Source organism: Hylobates moloch, unplaced genomic scaffold (assembly GCF_009828535.3).
Source record: "Hylobates moloch isolate HMO894 unplaced genomic scaffold, HMol_V3 SCAFFOLD_3, whole genome shotgun sequence".
Classification (NCBI taxonomy): domain Eukaryota; kingdom Metazoa; phylum Chordata; class Mammalia; order Primates; family Hylobatidae; genus Hylobates; species Hylobates moloch.
In genome coordinates this window covers 80,390,405-80,409,563 of record NW_026652278.1, presented here as the reverse complement: position 1 = coordinate 80,409,563, position 19,159 = coordinate 80,390,405, and the positions used below count along the sequence as shown (strand labels likewise).

The window sequence follows — 19,159 nt, the reverse complement described above, 5'->3', positions numbered from 1 at the left end:
TTTTTAGAAAGAAACATTTAATAGGGACTTACGAACAAAAGCCGTATCTGTGTTTTGGGATCCCCATGCCATTACACCCCACATCCAGGGTTTATATGCTATATGGAAAGTGTAATTCAGAATGGATGTGTAGGGCTATTGAAGTACATCAAGGTTGTTTGACGTAAGGGCAGGATATACAGTAAGTACCTGATTTTACACAAGAAACAATGGGTAAACTGGAAATTTTAGAGGCTTTCCCAGAACAGATGTTAAGTAATCAGAAGCCAGGCTGGGCGGTCTGGCTCACGCCTATAATCCCAGCACTTTGGGAGTCCGAGGTGGGTGGATCACCTGAGACCAGGATTTCGAGACCAGTCTGGCCAATATAGTGAAACCCTGTCTCTACTAAAAATACAAAAATTAGCTGTGCGTGGTGGTGGGTGCCTGTATTCCCAGCTACTTGGAAGTCTGAGGCACGAGAATCGCCTGAACCTGGAACCTAGGAGGCGAGGTGGAGGTTTCAGTGAGCCGAGATTGGTGCCACTGCACTCCATCCTGGGCAACAGAGCAAGACTACGTCTCCAAAAAAAAAAAAAACAAACAAACAAAAAGACAAAAAAACAAAAGCCAGTGTCTCCACACCTACTTAACTGAAGACTGCAGCATTTGCCACAAAAATTTATAGGATGCTTTGTGCTAGCCAGGTGTGACTTAGGCTCTTGCTCTATTCTCTATTTTAATTAAGGTAGAGGTGGTAATAGATTCTGGTTACGGTGGAGGATGGGAGAGCAATTTAAACAGCAAGATACAAAACTGACATGTATTCAGTACTTTTCACTTTATAAGATTGTGGAGAGAGGTGTTGTGCCCAGATGGCAAATCAGTGATCCTCCATGTCATCATATCATCTGTATGCTACATGTAAAACTTTTTTTTGTTTGTGTTTTTTTGAGACGAAGTCTTGCCCTTGTCACCCAGGCTGGAGTGCAGTGGTGTGATCTCGGCTCACTGCAGCCTTTACCTCCCAGGTTCAAGTGATTCTAGTGCGTCAGCCTCTTGAATAGCTGGGATTACAGGCGTGTGCCATCATGCCCAGCTAATTTTCTTGTATTTTTAGTAGAGACGGGGTTTTGCTATGTTGGCTAAGCTGGTCTGGAACTGCTGAACTCAGGTGATCTGCCCTCCATGGCCTTCCTGGAATTACAGACATAAGCCACTGTGCCTGTCCAAAACATTTGGAATTTTTATTTACTTCTATATTTTTACAATGTCTACTGATTTTTTCATGCTATAAAAGAATAAATTTGAGCCTATAATGTTTATTTGCCTGCATAGTTGGGTAATGTGACTTTATTTTTTTGTCTTCTATATTCAACATTTAGATTCATTTCAGGTATGCTGTTAAATAACATGATAAACTTGATAATTGAATTTGTCTTATGTTTTGTTGAATTTATTAGGATGATAAATACCAGAATAAAAACTTTCCTACACTCTATTAAATAGTTTACTCATATGATTAAGCCAGAGCACAGTTGTCAGTTTTAGGATTCCTCTTTTTCCCCACTAATGTTAGCTATTCTTGAATATTTTTGTTTTAAATTGTACAGTAGATTTACTGTGTTGTTTTGTGCAATGAATATCCTTTACACGTTAGTTTTGTTACTAGTTGCTTAATTTCTTTAATATATTGGTATTGCTGATGTGCTATGAAAAGATAATTTAAAATAGTAATATAGTCATGCTTTGCTTCATGACAGATATCTAAAAATGCATCGTTAGGTGATTTTGTTGCTGTGTGAACATCAAAGTGTACTTACACAGACCTAGAAGTTATAACCTACCACACATCTAGACTATGTGGTACAGCCTGTTGCTTTTAGGGTGCAAACCTGTATAGCATGTTACTGTATTGAACACTGAAGGCAGTTAGAACACAATGGTGGTAAAATTTGTGCATCTAAACATAAAAAAGGTAAAGGAAAAATATGGTATAAAAGATTTAAAAAGATATACCTATATGGACACTTAACCATGAGTAGAGCTTGCAGGACTGGAAGTTGCTCTGTGTAAGTCAGTGAGTGAGTAATGAGTGAATGTGAAGGCCTAGGACATGATTGCACACTACTGTAGACTTGATAAACACCATACACTCTGGCTCCCCAAGTTTAACTCTTGACTTTTTTTTAATAACACTTAGCTTAAAACACAAATTGTATAGCTCTACAAAAATATTCTGTGAGCTTTTTTCTGCTCTTAAAATTATTATTTTTTAACTTTTAAAACTTTTTCTGTTAAAAATGAAGGTGACACACACGTTAACCAAGGTCCACACAGGGTCAAGATTATCAATATGACTGTCTTCCACCTCCACATCTTGTCCCATTGGAAGGTTTTAGGGGCAGTAAAACAGGCATGGAGGTCTCATCTCCCTTGATAACAATGCCTTGTCCTGGAATACCTCCTGAAGGACCTACCTCGGGGATCCCCCCCTCCACTGCCTTGAAACTCTCTGGCTCTGTCAACCTGGCCTGAGTGCAGTAGCACGATCTCAGCTCACTTCAACCTCCGCTTCCTGGGTTCAAGTGATACTTGTGTCTCAGCCTCCCAAAGTGCTAGGATTACAGGTGTGAGCCACCTCGCGGCCTGTTCCTCTTGTTTTCTGATTAGTGATCTGGCTGTGCTTTAATTCTGAGTACTATTCCAGTTTTCAAATAAAATGCTTGAATAGTAGGCTGTTTTTAAATGCTAGCTTATAGTATACTGAATATAGCCTAAAATATCAAAGAATCCTTTTTATGCCAGTAGAAACAAAAACAAAACTTCCTAAAAAGGCTTGAGTTTTAATTATTAATATCAAATTACCATCACCTTTCTTCTAAACAAAGAATACCTCATTAGGCTTCAGCTTTGCCCGTATGACTCATGAATTAACACACACGAACCAATCTAAATTACTCTTTGAGGGACAGAATGAAAAACGGGCACAGTTGAATCTTTGGATTCTAGTTTTGTATTTGTCACCTTGGAGAACAACTCTTTTTTGAGACGGGATCTCTCTCTGTCGCCCAGGTTGGAGTGCAGTGGCACAAATCTTGGCTCGCTGCAACCCCCACCTCCTGGGTTCAAGCAATTCTTCTTGCCTCAGCCTCCTGAGTAGCTGGGATTACAGGCGTCCACCACCACGCCCAGCTAATTTTTGCATTTTTAGTAGAGATGGGGTTTTACCATTTTGCCCAGGCTGGTCTTGATCTCCTGACCTCAGGTGATCAGCCCACCTCGGCCTCCCAAAGTGCTGGGATTACAGGTGTGAGCCACCGCACCTGGCCGAGAACAACTTTTTTGAAAGAAGTAGATTAAAATCTTCTAGATCTCTTCTAAATGTGCAATCCTAAGGTTTTCACTGGTGATATCTGTTATTTGTATTTCTAAATATCCAATTTTTATGCATTTTTTCAAATAGACCTGAAGGACTTAAAAACTATCATCTTTTGAAGGGGAGAAACTTAGGGAGAAAAACCAGATCTTGTCAGTCTTTGCTAGTTAAAGCATTTCTTTTGTTATGCTGAAGTTCTTTATTACAGCAGGAACCAAATTGCTCTTTGTTGGGAAGTGGCTGTCTGCTTTAAAAAGAAAAACGACAGCCAAAGTGAAATAAAGAGCAATAAAAACTTTACTCGGGTTGTGAGTGTGGGTCTTAGCTTTTGTACTCTTCTGGTGGTGGTCCTAAAGCATTATTTGTATAGTTTTGTCATCATGGCCACATGATGAATATCTGAGCTGCTAAGCCTGCAGTATGCCCTTTAAAACTAGTCAGTCTGCAACACTAAAGTGAACAAAGGATTTGTATGCAGAATAGACAAAATACACCAAATAATAAGAAAAGACAATCAGTCTTGCAGGAAAATATGGAAAGAATAAGGAACAGGAGTCTCATAGTAGAATTAATATGTGAAAAACTGTTCAAGGTTACTGTCATTGTAAAAATACAAACAAAAGCAGTATGTTACCATTTTGTACCCTCAGACAAAAATGTTAAGTGATAACTTGTGCTTTTGAAGATTCAAGGCAACTGGCACTCCCACCCTTTCCTCCTGAGAGTGTTACTTGTTAAATCCATTGTGGTAAATTAATCCAATATTGATTTACATTTAAAAAATACATGTACCCTTTGACTTAGCAGTTCCACACTTGACCTGTATACTGTAGAAATAAGAATACCTATATATGTGTATAATATTAAACTGACAAATGACAGACTAATAGCACATTTTCTCTATGAAAAGCTGGTTAAAAAACTTTGTTCAATGTAGACTATTCTGATAAAATTGAAAATTAGTTCAATTTTATGTATAAAAGTAGTGTTAAAAAACTACATGTAGCATGCAGTACATTTTCGTAAAGAGAAACAATTTCTAGAGTTATTGCTAAAAGTTAATATTCATTAATGGTGCTTCTGGTTTTTAGACTGGGCATTTAGCTATGGAGACATTATTATCCCTTACTTCTAAACGAGCAGGAGACTGGTTTAAAGAAGAACTCCGGCTTTTGGGTGGTCTGGATCATATTGTAGATAAAGGTATGATATTTACATTTAGAATGTTTTTATATATTATTTAAAGCCTGAAGAAAATACTCCGTTGACATACTTCAAAAAATAATTGTGTCAATTTGGAATGTCTATTATTATTATTATTATTTTTTTAGTTGCATCCTGCAAATTTCTAACATTTAAAGAAGAGGCCGGCCGGGCGCGGTGGCTCATGCCTGTAATCCCAGCACTTTGGGAGGCCAAGGCGGGCGGATCACCTGAGGTCGGGAGTTTGAGACCAGCCTGACCAACATGGAGAAACCCCGTCTCTACTAAAAATACAAAACTAGACAGGCGTGGTGGTGCATGCTTGTAATCCCAGCTACTTGGGAGGCTGAGGCAGGAGAATTGCTTAAATGTGGGAGGTGGAGGTTGCAGTGAGCCGAGATTGTGCCATTGCACTCCAGCCTGGGCAACGAGCGAAACTCCACCTCAAAAAAAAAAAAGAAGAGGCCATTAACATTTTGATATTGGGGGATTATGGAAACAAAATAATTACAGAGTATGCATTTCAAAATCTTACAGTATGAAACCTAGAATAAAAAATGTTCAGAGAGGTTCCAGCATGTTCATAGCATGTGTACAGATGGCTTCTAATGTTAGCTGAAAGTATTCTGTTGGTAAGTATTGATGATAAATACTAACTTATGTTTGTTTCTTTTCACCTAGTAAAAGAATGTGTGGATCATTTAAGTAGAGATGAGGATGAAGAGAAACTGGTAGCCTCACTATGGGGAGCAGAGAGATGTTTACGAGTTTTAGAAAGTGTAAGTATGTATGACTATTTGGCAAAAATTATTCAGTCTTAATTGTGATTGTGTATGTAAGAGACAGACTGCCAAATATTTTATATACCCCTAGAGGTTCACTTCTGTTAATCCAGATAGAAATAGCAGTACATTTTTTGAGCAACCAGTTGTTAATAAACAAGCTAAATGAGTAGTTTTATATTTTAAGAGTACCTGTATTATTGCTGCAAATGAGATGTTAGGCTTGTTTGTTTATATATGCCAATCTTTTTTAAAGATTTGATTGTTTTTATTATTATTTTTTGAGCCAGAGTCTGTCTCTGTCACCCAGGCTAGAGTGCAGTGACATGATCTTAGCTCACTGCAACGTCTGCTTCCCGGGTTCAAGCAATTTCATGCCTCAGCCTCTTGAGTAGCTGGGATTATAGGCATGTGCCATCATGCCCTACTGATTTTTGTATTTTTAGTAGAATCAGGGTTTCTCCATGTTGGCCAGGCTGGTCTCAAACTCCTAGTTTCAAGTGGTCTGCCGGCTTCAGCCTCCCAAAGTGTTGGGATTACAGGCATTACACCTTGCTGGGCCCCTCCAGTCTTTATTGTTTTTTCCTTAATGTGAATTTCTACTTGACTACATCGTTTGTAGATAACAATAGTGAAATGCAATCAGGTTTTATTTTTAAGTTATTATTAGCATTTTGTTTATTTGACTTTTGAGTCAGATTGTTTATAGGCATGGCCTGTCATAATATTTGGCTTTGGAGAATGATACTGTTGAACTGCAGTAAGTATATTTTGTTCTTTGACTTACGAAGGACTTAACCCAGTTCTGTATAGATTAGAATTTGTACTGCCAGCTAATTTCAGGGTGCATAGGTTTGTTCACCAGGTTATTTTAAAAATGGTGTAGTATAAATTAAAAGCTCCTGGCATAGATTAAATTGTAATGTTCCATGTGTCTTCTAGAGTGCTTTGGGTACAGTAGATAACAGATATTTCTTTGTAAAAATGTATTCTAAATGAATACTTACGAACTTTACATTATTTGTAAGTTGAGGACTGCTCTATTCTGACATTCAGTGTGTTTGGCAATTTGTTACAGTGAATATATAGTGTAGAATATGTTAATTATGAATGAATAATTATAACAGTGATGTCTTAATTTTTTCATAAAGCATTAGCTTTCTTATTTTACATCTGGAACCTGTAGTTAGTGAAATTATTCCCTTAGGTAACAAGGGCTGTTTCTTCCTCATCTTTGTATCCTTTACGCGCCAGGCAGAATGTGGTGTTATATGAATGAATGAAAGTTTTGGATTGCCACAATTATTTCATATTCTTCCCTTTTAGGTAACTGTGCATAATCCCGAAAATCAAAGCTACTTGATAGCATATAAAGATTCCCAACTGATTGTTTCATCAGCTAAGTAAGTTTTTTGTTTATTAATTAACAACTAACATTGTTACTTATTTTAAACATTTGGATTGACCATAAATGAAAGAAATTTGGATTAGCTTCCTCCATGAAATGCTCTGTTGAGTTCTGTGAATCGGATCACATTGTGTAACAAAAGTTTTAAGAGTACAGATTTTGGACACAAAATGACGGTGTGGATTCCAGCTTGATAATTTCAGCTGTATAACTTTTGTAATATACAAATCAAGCTCTTTACAAGGGGGATAATAATAGTGGCTAACCCACCTAGGATTTTTATTACAATAAAATGAGTTAATTTGTATGTTCGTAAGAAATCTATACATAGTAGATATTTAAAAATATGTGTATATTAAAAATACATATAAAATTTTTAAAATTTAAATGATTTTTAAAGTATCTTTTGTATCTTATTTGTGATACCTATTAATGAGTTAAATTAGTTAATATGCAAAGCCTAGAACAGTACTTGGCATATAGTAAATACTAAGCATTTTTCCTCATTCTTGTTTTAAATGGACTTTTCTAGCCCTCTTCTTCTGCACTTTATTTAGACCTGTTTTTCTATATCTGTATGTAGCTTCTTCCATTCCACATTTCTTTCTTCCCACATTTCATCACAATTAGGCTAATGCTCTCACCTCCGTGCAGGCAAAATTCCCAAGTATGTCTCCAGTCCTGGTTCTATCTTATTAGAGCAGCCTCTTCCTGATATCTCTGTCCTAGTTCTTGATATCTGCCCTAGTTCTCTGACCTGTAGCCTATCCAGAACAATACCACATGGAGTTAACTTTCTCCAAATCACTGCTTTGAAAAAATAATTTTAATTTCTCAAATCTCTGATTCCTTGTTGTCTTTGGATATATGTACAACTTTCTTACTGAAGTCAGCCTTATCAAAGGCCCATTGCAGTCTTACTCTAGTTTATCTGTTTTTTTAACCTCTTAGTTTGGAGGAATTCAAATATAAATAATGTAATAAACTGTAACGTACACATTATCTATCAATCATGGCCAGTCTGATTTCCATCTGTAACCTCATCCATTCCCTCTCCTGTATTATTTGAAACAGATCCAGATATTATTTCATCCATAAATACTTAAGTACATAATGCCTAGAAGAAAAGGACTCTTTTAAAAAATATAACCCCAATGCCATTTTCATACCACACATTAATAGTTGCCTAATATTTTATGTTTAGTCAATATTCTAATTTTCAGTAGTCTCAAATTTCTGGTCTCAGTAGATTTTCTTAATCTGTAGGTTTTAAAAATCTCTTTTTTTTGGTCTTGGATTTGTACATTTTTTATCTTGCATTTGTATACTTTATTTTTCTTTATTTTATTTTATTTTATTTTATTTTTTTTCTGAGCCCAGGCTGGAGTACAGTGGCATGATCTTGGCTTACTGCAACCTCTGCCTTCAGGATTCACATGATTCTCCTGCCTCAGCCTTCTGAATAGCTGGGACAACAGGTGTGCGCCACCACACCCGGCTAATTTTTGTATTTTTAGCAGAGACGGGGTTTCACCATGTTGACCAGGCTAGTCTCGAACTCCTTGGTCTCGAACTTCTGACCTCAGGTGATCCACCCGTGTTGGCCTCCCAAAGTGTTGGGATTACAGACATGAGCCACTGTGCCTGGCCTATTTTATATATATTTAGCACTCTTTCTTTCTTTCTTTTTTTTTTTTTTTTTAAATAGATACGGGGTCTTGCTATGTTGTCCTGGCTAGTCTCAAACTCGTGGACTCAAGTGATTCTCCTGCCTTGACCTCCCAAAGTGTTGGGATTACAGGCATAAGCCAATGTGCATCGCCTATATTTAGTGCTCTTACCGCATGCATTCTGGGTTTGCTACCATGTTTTTACCCTTCCTTACCAAAGATTATTGAAGTTAAATGTTTCTGATTTTTGTTTTTTAAATTAACAAGAAAAATTGTATATGTTGTTTCTGATTTAAAAATACCTCTTTTGTATACTTCATAACCTCTGACAACTACCTTGTAAGAGGAAGTATTTGATATGACAGATGCTCTTTTGTTGTGATTAGGAAATTCAGGCCAAATGCTTGGAAGTGCAGTAGAGGTCAGAATTGAGTGTTTGTAAAAGAGCACTTATCTCTAGGTTTTTAAGCTGTTCAGCAGAAACCATGATCAATTCGGAGATAGCGTACAGAAAGATTAAATAACATATGCTGAACCTCCTTTTATCTTCAAAGCCCCAGTTTAGCCCAGTCTAAAAACAGTTGAGTTACCAATGACAGTATGGTAATCCTGACCAGCATTCAATACCAGAAGAACAAATTATTTTAGGTTAGACTTGAGGAACACCTTCCTGACCAAAGGGTTGTAAAATATTAAGAACTTCTACAGAATTTCCTCAGTATGTTTTAAAGGGCAACTAGGCATAGATTAGATACGGTTTCTTTAAGAATTTTGTGTGATACATAATGCATGAAGAATCGAGCCCCATCATAATGCCACTGCACCCCAGCCTGGGTGACAGAGTGAGACAACTGACAGAGCGAGCTTACTTGATTTGTATTAAAAATCATGGACTTGGTGATTTAAATAGTGTCTTTAGAAATACTAGACCCATTTAGGGATTATATTTCCTTGTTATTTTGGGTAGTATCTTGAGAATCTTTAGATGTAGCTCATCCCCTTGGATAACTGTCAAGGAGACATGTCAATTTGAATGAACTTAAATTAAAAAATAATGATTTATACTGTCACGTTGGTAGTGAAGATAATAAAAATAATGATCTACTCTAATGCCTATGAAATATTTAATACTTGTCTTTACATTCACATTTGTTATGTAGTAATAACATTTACTACCTCAGAAGTGTCCAACATTAGCTGTTAACCATTTGCCCTGTTTGAGAAAGGGTTGTGGTCCGTCTCTTACAGTGGAGAGATTGATAACATGAGACAATTTGGAAATAAAGAGATTACTAGTGGTAAATGTAGATAGTACAGATATAAACTTCTGCCATGAGTTTTTAATTTTAACATTCCTTGAATAAATTTTTTAAGGTATCGGGTTTTTCCAAAATAAAGTGAAATTTCATCCGATAGTCTTTAGGTTCAAGTAAATAGAAATTTGCTGTGTACCTATTATTATTTACTATAATAGTCTATATTTGATTTCCTTTTAAGAGCATTACAGCATTGTGAAGAACTGATTCAGCAGTACAACCGCGCTGAGGACAGCATATGCTTAGCTGACAGTAAGCCTCTGCCTCACCAGAATGTAACTAACCATGTAGGCAAAGCAGTGGAGGACTGCATGAGGGCCATCATTGGGGTGTTGCTCAATTTAACAAATGATAATGGTAAGATTTTTTCCATTTTTTTCTCATTGAAAGATGTATATTGCATGTGAAAACAAGTTATTTTTCTTTGTTTCTCCTTTTCTTGGGGTAGTGATTTTTTTATTTGTCATAATGTACTTGACTTACTCATGTGTAGGTTTAAATTGCTTTTAAGAGTTGATATTTTTAGAAGCCTAGCAGCTTGACCCAGAAGTATCAATAGTATGTTTCAATAGAGGAATGACTGTACAATTCTAAGTTAATATCCATGTTAATAAATCTCAATTATTAGTGTTCTAAGGAAGAATCAGTAACCATTTTCCTGTATTCGTTTCTTATTTCAGAGTGGGGCAGCACCAAAACAGGAGAGCAGGACGGTCTCATAGGCACAGCGCTGAACTGTGTGCTTCAGGTTCCAAAGTACCTACCTCAGGAGCAGAGATTTGATATTCGAGTGCTGGTAAGTTGAAATGACTTTTTCAGAAATGAGTATCATATCTAATAAGGTGTGTAAAATGTTAACCTTAGTTTGGGTTTAAGAACCAACCCTTTAATATATTGTGGGTTTTTTTCATGAATTTCCTTATGAACATATTGTTTTTGTTTTTTTTGGAGACGGAGTCTACAGTGGCAACATCTTGGCTCACTGCAACCTCCGCCTCCCTGGTTCAAACAGTTCTCCTGCCTCATCCTTCCAGGTGCTGGGACTGTAGGCATGTGCCACCACGCCTGGCTAATTTTTGTATTTTTAGTAGAGACGGGGTTTTGCCGTGTTGCCCAGGCTGGTCTCAAACTCCTGGCCTCAGGTGATCTGCCCGCCTCAGCCTCCCAAAGTGGTGGGATTACAGGTATGAGCCACTGCGTCTGGCTGAACGTACTGCTTATTGTGCCAAAGAAAGCCGTGAAAGACCCTATGTAAAAATAAAAAGTACGAAAGCTGAAAGTGGCAATTAAAAATTAAAGGAATGATTCTTTAGGAAAATCGGTGGTTTTTTTGTTTTGTTTTGTTTTTTGTTTTTTTGTGTTTTTTTGTTTGTTTGTTTTTGAGATGGAGTCTCACTCACTCTCTTGCCCAGGCTGGAGTGCAGTGGCACAATCTCGGCTCACTGCAACCTCCATCTCCTGGGTTCAAGCACTTCTCCTGCCTCAGCCTCCCAAATAGGTGGGATTACAGGCATCTGACAACACACCTGGCTTATTTTTGTATTTTTAGTAGAGATGGGGTTTCCCCATGTTTGTCAGGTTGGTCTCGAGCTCCTGGCCTCAAGTGATCCACCCACCTTGGCCTCCCAGAGTGTGGGATTACAGGCATGAGCCCTGTGCCTGGCCTTTTTTCTTTTTTTTTTCCTGCTTTTTTTTTTCTTTTTTTCTTTTTGGCCTTTCATACTTTACTGGTTTTTAGCCATTCTGTAGATGGTAGAACACTGATACTCAGCTTTTTAGTTGCCAATAAAAATTGTGTATATTGTGTTCATTTGTTTTAAGTACTCATCTCTGATAATATGTGTCTTTTAAAATTTTTGAAGGGCTTAGGTCTGCTGATAAATCTAGTGGAGTATAGTGCTCGGAATCGGCACTGTCTTGTCAACATGGAAACATCGTGTTCTTTTGATTCTTCCATCTGTAGTGGAGAAGGGGGTGATAGTTTAAGGATAGCTGGACAAGTTCATGCTGTCCAGGCTTTAGTGCAGGTAAGCAACCACTTTAAAAACAAATTCATAACTGCAGTTTGTTGGATTTGTCCAATTTCTTTTATCAGTTGCACCTTTTACCTCCTTTTCTTGCCCATACACTGCTGGCCCTCTCTGCCCCTCCCCCGGCCTTTTTAGTTAGAACTCCTGAAGCATGTCTCTGCTGGGGTAGAAAGGGACTGTTTTACACCTGACCAATTTTTAAATATTCACAGCGTCTAGGGTGAAAGCTTATTTTAAACCAGAATTTGTAACCAATTAAAAATGTGGTATAGGCTGGGCGCGGTGGCTTACGCCTATAATCCTAACACTTTGGGAGGCTGAGGCAAGTGGATCACTTGAGGTCAGGAGTTCAAGACCAGCCTGACCAATATGGTGAAACCTCATCTCTACTAAAAATACAAAAATTAGCCAGGCATGGTGGCATGCACCTGTAATCTCAGCTACTCAGGAGGCTGAGAGGCAGGAGAATTGCTTGAACTGAGGAGGTGGAAGTTGCAGTGAGCCGAGGTGGCATGTCACTGCACTCTAGCCTGGACAACAGAGCAAGACTCTGTCTCAAAAAAAAAAAAAAAGTGGTATAATTTCTCTGTAGTTCAGTAAGGGGTGTACTGCTTAGAATGCATTCTTACTTTATTTTACTGATTTTTTTTTTCAATTGTTATAATCACTCCTTAAGCATTGTTACAAAAAAGCAGAGACAAAGGCACATTTGTTTTATTAATGAAATTGGGTGCAGTGGCTCACACTTGTAATCCTAGCACTTTGGGAGACTGAGGCGGGGAGGATCACTTGAGTCCGGGAGTTCAAGACCAGCCTGGGCAACATAGTGAGTTCCCATCTCTATTTAAAAAAAAAAAAAAAGTCAAGAATCCAGGCCCATCTCATCCACTTCGTGTCCTCTAGTATTTATTTACTCATCTGATCTGTGTCTGGAACTTTGACCTTATGGACCACAGAAAACTGGAAGTCCTTTGTCACCTGTTGCCTTACCCAGTCTGGAAAGTGGCAAAGTAGCCGAGCATGGGAAATCGTGAATGAGAATATTTCTTTGAGCCATTTAAAGTCATTTTTTCATTATCCTCTTTTGTTCTTCTCTATTATGTGTGATTGAATGTTGACTATAGATAAGAGGTAGTTAATCCCTAGGCTTTTCTTCTTAGACTCAGAATACTTGGTCTTGACTAGCCTTTTTATTTAAAATACAAAATTAAATGTGAAACTAGTGATAGATTATCATTACTTATCAATAACAGTAATAGTAAATAGTAGTAGTAATTTACTAACAATAATTGGTAATAGACTACTTTAGTCTCCAGATACCATTTAGAGATTTCATTTAATGCAAAAAACATTTAAAAATATTTGGCACCTACCGCTTTGATCCCATTGACAACATTTATTTTTCTGCTAAATGAAGCATTTCTTGGCCAGGCAAGGTAGCTCACACCTATCTATAATCCCAGCACTTGGGGAGGCCAAGGTGGGTGGATTGTTTGAGCTCAGGAGTTTGAGACTAGCATGGGCAACATAGTGAGATCCTGTCTGTACAAAAACTAAAACAGTTGGTCGAGTGTGGTGGTGCACGCTCATAGTACCAGCTACTCGGGAGGCTGAAGTGAGAGGATTGCTTGCACCCAGGAGTTTGAAGTTGCTGTGAGCCGTGATTACAGTACTTGCTCCAGCCCGGGCAACAGAGTGAGACCCTGTCTCAAAAATGTTTAAGAAAAGTATTTTTTTTTTCTGTACAGTAGACTTGTTTTTAAACTTTTTATTTCAAAATAGTTATAGACTCACAGGAAGTTACAAAAATAGTACAAAGAATCCCTCCCATTTACTCTTTACCTAACTTCCTCAAATGGTGACATCTTATATAACTGTAGTACTATAGCAAAACCAAGAAATTGACATTAGTACATTACTGTTAACTGCACTTTAGACCTTATTCAGTTTCACCATTTTCATCTGCATTCATTTATGTTTGTGTGTAACATATGTACCTCTGTTCAGTTTTATTATGTGTATAGATTCATGTACTCAACCACTACATTGAGGTATAGAACCGTCACCATAAAAGAGTTCCCTTGTGCTGCTCACTGTACAGCCTACCTGCCCTCCCTGTCTCTTAGCTACCACCAACCTGTTTTCTATCTTTTTCCATCTCTTGTTTTATTTTTTTCTATCATTCTAGTCTCTTTCTTTTAAAAATTGACTTTTCTTCAAATGGAACCTAGAAATGAATAAAAACTTACCGTCAGTCACCTCAGGAGCTGTGTTTGAAGGCACTGATGATAGATCTGCATTATTCACATAATAGGGGTTCATTTGCAGAAGCCACCCCTACACCCTCGGAGACCCCTGTTTGTGAGTTGTTTCAGGGATAGTCTCAAATTTTCCTGTGGTGTCTAATTGACCTGGGAGTATCACTCCAGTATTCCTCTTTTGCACTTAGTGTTATAGAAGCCTCTTGTCCTTCAGGGTATCATCATATATCTTCTCTGGCTTTCTTTTATCTGCTATGGTTTATGGTTTGTCATTTTTAAATCAGTTTAAAGTTTTTGTTTTTCAATTGTAATACCTTTTGGGTGATGGGTTCTGTTACTCATTTTAGAAAATTGTGCCGCCTTGTACTCACATCAGTTATCTTAAAGTGTCAAGAAATGGCTCTTAATTCTGTTATTCAAAGATAGAGTGGAAAAATCCATGTTCAGATTTATATCCTTTATGCTACTGATAACGTTGGCCTGAATCCAGTAATTTTCAAATTACGTATCTTTTCGATAATGTTGTATAAATGGAATCTTACAGGTAGTTCTGATTACTGACATGAACTTTCCTCTTTCTAGCTGTTCTTTTCTTACCTATTTATGGATCTGTTTATTTTTTAAAAACCAAACATAATTCACTTACATAGTGGGGGAAAAAAAATCAGATCCAGAAAGGTTTAAACTCCACAAATCTGTTTCCTAAAACATTACCATTTGTAATAGTTTTGTGTTTGTCCTGAGAAATTAGTGTTTATGCATATATCAAAATAAATGTGCAGGCCAGACATGGTGGCTCATGCCTGTAAACTGTAATCCCAACACTTGGGGAGGCTGAGGCAGGCAGATTGCTTGAGCCCAGGAGTTTGAGCCTGGCCTGGGCAACATGGCAAAATTATGTCTCTACTAAAAATTTAAAAATCAGCCAGGTGTGGTGGCATGTGCCTGTAGTCCCAGCTATTTGGGAGGCTAAGGTGGGAGAATCACTTGAGCCCAGGAAGTCGAGGCTGCAGTGAGCCATGATCCTGCCACTGCACTCCAGCCTGGGCAATGGGAATGAGACCCTGTCCGAAAAGTAAATAAAAAAATGTGCAATGTGTTTTATATAAATGGACTCTTACTGTACACAGTGTTTAGTCTATACCAGCTCTTTGCTTAATGTGTCTTCCTGAGCTCTTCATGTCAACACGTAGGTTCATCACATTCTTTGTAATGACTGCAAACTAGTAGCTTTTTGATTTGTACATACATACGTACATACATACAGGGTCTCACTCTTTTGCCCAGGCTGAAGTACAATGGTCCAGTCACAGCTCACTGCAGCCTTTACCTCCCAGGCTCAGGTGATCCTTTCACCTCAGCCTCCCAAGTAGCTGGAACTACAGGCACACGCCACCACGTTTGGCTAAGTTTCGTATTTGTAGAGCTGAGGTCTCAAACTCTTGCGCTTTTAAAGTGCTAGGATCACAGGCATGAGCCACCATGCCCTGCCTTAGTACTTTATTTAACCAAACCTCTACTGATATACTTTTTGATTGTTTCCTGTTTTTTTAAGTTTTATTTTGTCACAAAAATTACAGAAATAAATACCCTAGCATCTAAATCTTAGGCCATAGTTTTCTTTTCTTTTTTTTTTTTTTTAATTTTTTTGGGCACAGCGTCTTGCTCTGTCATCCAGGCTGGAGTGCAGCGGCACCATCTCAGCTTACTGCAACCCCTGACTCCCAGGTTCCAGTGATTCTCCTGCCTCAGCCTCCCAAGTAGCTGGGGTTACAAGCATGCGCCACCACGCCTGGCTAATTATTGTATTTTTAGTAGAGGTGGTTTCACTGTGTTGGCCAGGCTGGTCGCGAACTCCTGACCTAAAGTGATCTGCCTGCCTCGGCCTCCCAAAGTGCTAGGATTTACAGGCATGAGCCACCCCGCGTGGCCATACTTTTCAAAGTATGTCTGTGGGCATAATTTTCTGGTTTAGGAATTTTTGTGTCATAATATATTGTACTGTATTTAAAGTTGATATGCCTAACTCCTCCCACCCTCATCACCAAACACATACTTCCTGTGCCCTCAATTTATACTTCCCCCTAAAACTTTTTATAAGAGTCCCCATTCCTTCATACTTTTGCCAAGATTTTTGCCAGTCTAACAGGTTCCTAGATATTTTTGGTATTTCCTTAAATGGCATTTTGTATATGTCCAGAAACAGTAGTGGTTCATTCTTTTTATTTTTCCAAAGCCCTTGCTGTGTTTAGCTTCCTTTTTTGGCCTTTTCAAAAGCGGTAATCCTTGAAGTTGTGTCTTCAGAGTAACCCGTAACCCACAACAACTCAGTTCTTTCTGGAGTCATAAGTAGGAGTCCATCATTCTCTTCTAATACATTTTTATCTCAGGGCTTGAAAATTATTGGGAAATCCAAAGAGCTTTTGTTGTTTATATGTGCTTTATCTATCCGTATTTACTGAATTAGAAATTCAAACTGGGAGACATTACATTAGCTGTTAGAGCAGTGACATAATCACATGACATGTAGATTCCAAAACTCCACTGTACACTCAGTGAAAGAAGAAACAAGTCAGCAGACCCCTTAGTATTATTATGAGTGTAATTTTGACCTCCTTTACTCCCTGATAGGGTCTTAAGGATCCACAGGGATTCTTAGACCAATTTTGAGAATTGCTGTTCTATAAAGGTTAATTTTTATTTTCTGAAAGATATTATTTTATATAATCTCTCCTTGAAGTTTGTATACCACTCTTCTGTATACTCAACAAATCTTTGGGGTCTACTTGGCATTTGATTTTCAGGCAATTCTTTCTAGTAACTTGGAGCATTTCCTAAATTGTGTCAGTGTTTTCTATGTCAGTATTATACCAGCATAGGGAAAATAAAGTAAGTGAAGGCAAGGAATTTAGCATATTCCCTTTTGACTTAAGAATTTTCCAATTTTGTATTTTGTTGCTTGAATTTCTTGTATTATGCAAATTAAGGGAAATTATTGAGACTCATTCTTGCAAGAAATCTGCATCATTAGTAGACGACTTCATTGAATCTTAGCAGCATTTATACTTTTGTTTTGGCTTTCAGTAGGATGTAGAGCAAAAGCTTTTACTTATACTCACCTCTTTTTATCACATAACCATCTTAGACTTAGTGATAGATTTAAAAGCAGCTATAACTTTATATTTGCATATGTGCATATTGATTGGCGATCTCTTTTTAATGATCTTCAAAAATAATTTTTATCAGCTATTCCTTGAGCGAGAGCGGGCAGCCCAGCTAGCAGAAAGTAAAACAGATGAGTTGATCAAAGATGCTCCCACCACTCAGCATGATAAGAGTGGAGAGTGGCAAGAAACAAGTGGAGAAATACAGTGGGTGTCAACTGAAAAGACTGATGGTACAGAAGAGAAACATAAGAAGGAGGAGGAGGATGAAGAACTTGACCTCAATAAAGGTATATTTACTTTGAATGGTGTATTTAAATTGAAGATAGTGGTTTGATTTTGTTTTTTTCTTCAAACTATTTAATTCATAGATGTCTTAATCTGGCTATTGCTTGAGGACCTCTGTAGTTCAATCCAGACAAGCTTTGATACTTAAGTGCTTGTGGTAGTTCTCCCACAATGAGGAAGTTGCATGCCAGTGGTAGGCATGCTAGTGATGGAAAAGATTCAGTTAAGTCACTCTTCCTTCCGGGGCCCTCCTTTCCTTTACTCATCTGTGAAGAGACACATAGGAGACATAATAGGATTTTTTCAGTTTTCAGTTTTTGAGATTGTTTTTTCAGCTTCACTTTAAACTTGAAGATCTATTGTCAGATTACAGTAGTAGTTCTCAAAGTGTAAGTACTAGATGGTAAACACAGTAAGAAATATACTGTAGGCTGGTGGCTCACACCTGTGAGCCCAGCACTTTGGGAGGCTGAAGCAGGAGGATTACTTGAGGCTAGGAGTTTGAGACAACAATCTAGCAATACCCCATCCCTACAAAAAATATAAAAAATTAGCTTGGCGTGGTGGCACAAGCCTGTAGTCCTAGGTGCTTGGGAGGCTGAGGTGGGAGGATTGCGAGGAATTCAAAGTTACAGTGAGCTATGATTACGCCACTGCACTCCACCCTGAGTGACAGAGTGAGACCCTTTTTCATTTAAAAAAAAAAAAAAAGATACTAGAGGTAATATCTTCACCAATCATACATTATTGAGTATCTACTGTTGTCAGAATTTGTGATACAACTTTTACCATTTATACAAGTTCTGCAAAATAGCCATTTGTAACTTCGTATCATTAAGGTTATGAATTTAAGTTCAGTCCGCCCTCCATACATGTGGGTTCCACATCCACAGAGTCAGCCAACCACAAATCAAAAATATTTGAGGAAGAAAAAATAATACAGGTTAATAATATAGTATAACAGCTATTTATCTAACATTTACATTTTATTAGGTATCATAAGTAATCTAGAAATGATTTACAGTATGCCAGAGGATGTGTGTGACTTATATGCAAATACTGCACCCTTTCCTGTCAGAGATTTGAGCCTCCTCCAGTTTTGGTATTGGAGGGTGCTGGCATCCTGGAACCAATCCCCCCTTGGATGCAGAGGGACGACCATAGTATGTTCAGTTTCACATCAGTAGGAAGCAAGCCGCAGCAACGTCTCATTCTGAGCCTTTTCTCCTGTTACTCCCACTCCTCCCCAAATCTGATAACCATTAGTTTTAATATTGTAATACTTTTCTTTTCCTTTTTCTCAGTTACTAGGTTTTGATGCTTTTCTTTTCTTTTCTTTTTTTTTTTTTTTTTTTGGCGTAATAACATTTTTGGTTTTTTAGCAGTCTTTTAAAAAGTTACAGCTTTATTGAGATAGAATTCACAGACTGTACAATTCATCCTTTAAAAGTAATTCAGTAGTTTTTCATGTATTCACAAGGTTGTGCTGCCATCACCACTAATTCCAAATATTGTTTTTATCACCGCTAAAAGAACCCCATACCCATTAGCAGCCATCACCCCTATTTTCCCCTCCTCCCTGGGCACTGGCAACCACTAATCTACTTTCTGTGTCTATGGATTTGCCTGTTTTGCACATTCCATTTAAAAAGGAGTCATACAGTATGTGGCCTTTTATG

General features: G+C 37.8%; 1 protein-coding gene across 4 annotated transcripts in view; it reads left to right on the top strand.

The window, feature by feature from the left end:
* The window catches only part of WAPL (WAPL cohesin release factor), a 90,488-nt gene that overhangs the window by 62,021 nt on the left and 9,308 nt on the right, over positions 1–19,159 (top strand). For all 4 annotated transcript variants that reach the window (XM_032141711.2, XM_032141693.2, XM_032141702.2 and 1 more), the window contains exons 10-16: positions 4,450–4,561; positions 5,243–5,340; positions 6,670–6,746; positions 9,919–10,094; positions 10,418–10,533; positions 11,600–11,764; positions 17,275–17,482. In XM_032141711.2, coding sequence (XP_031997602.1) covers positions 4,450–4,561; positions 5,243–5,340; positions 6,670–6,746; positions 9,919–10,094; positions 10,418–10,533; positions 11,600–11,764; positions 17,275–17,482 — 952 coding nt within the window. The remainder of the gene's footprint in view (positions 1–4,449; positions 4,562–5,242; positions 5,341–6,669; positions 6,747–9,918; positions 10,095–10,417; positions 10,534–11,599; positions 11,765–17,274; positions 17,483–19,159) is intronic.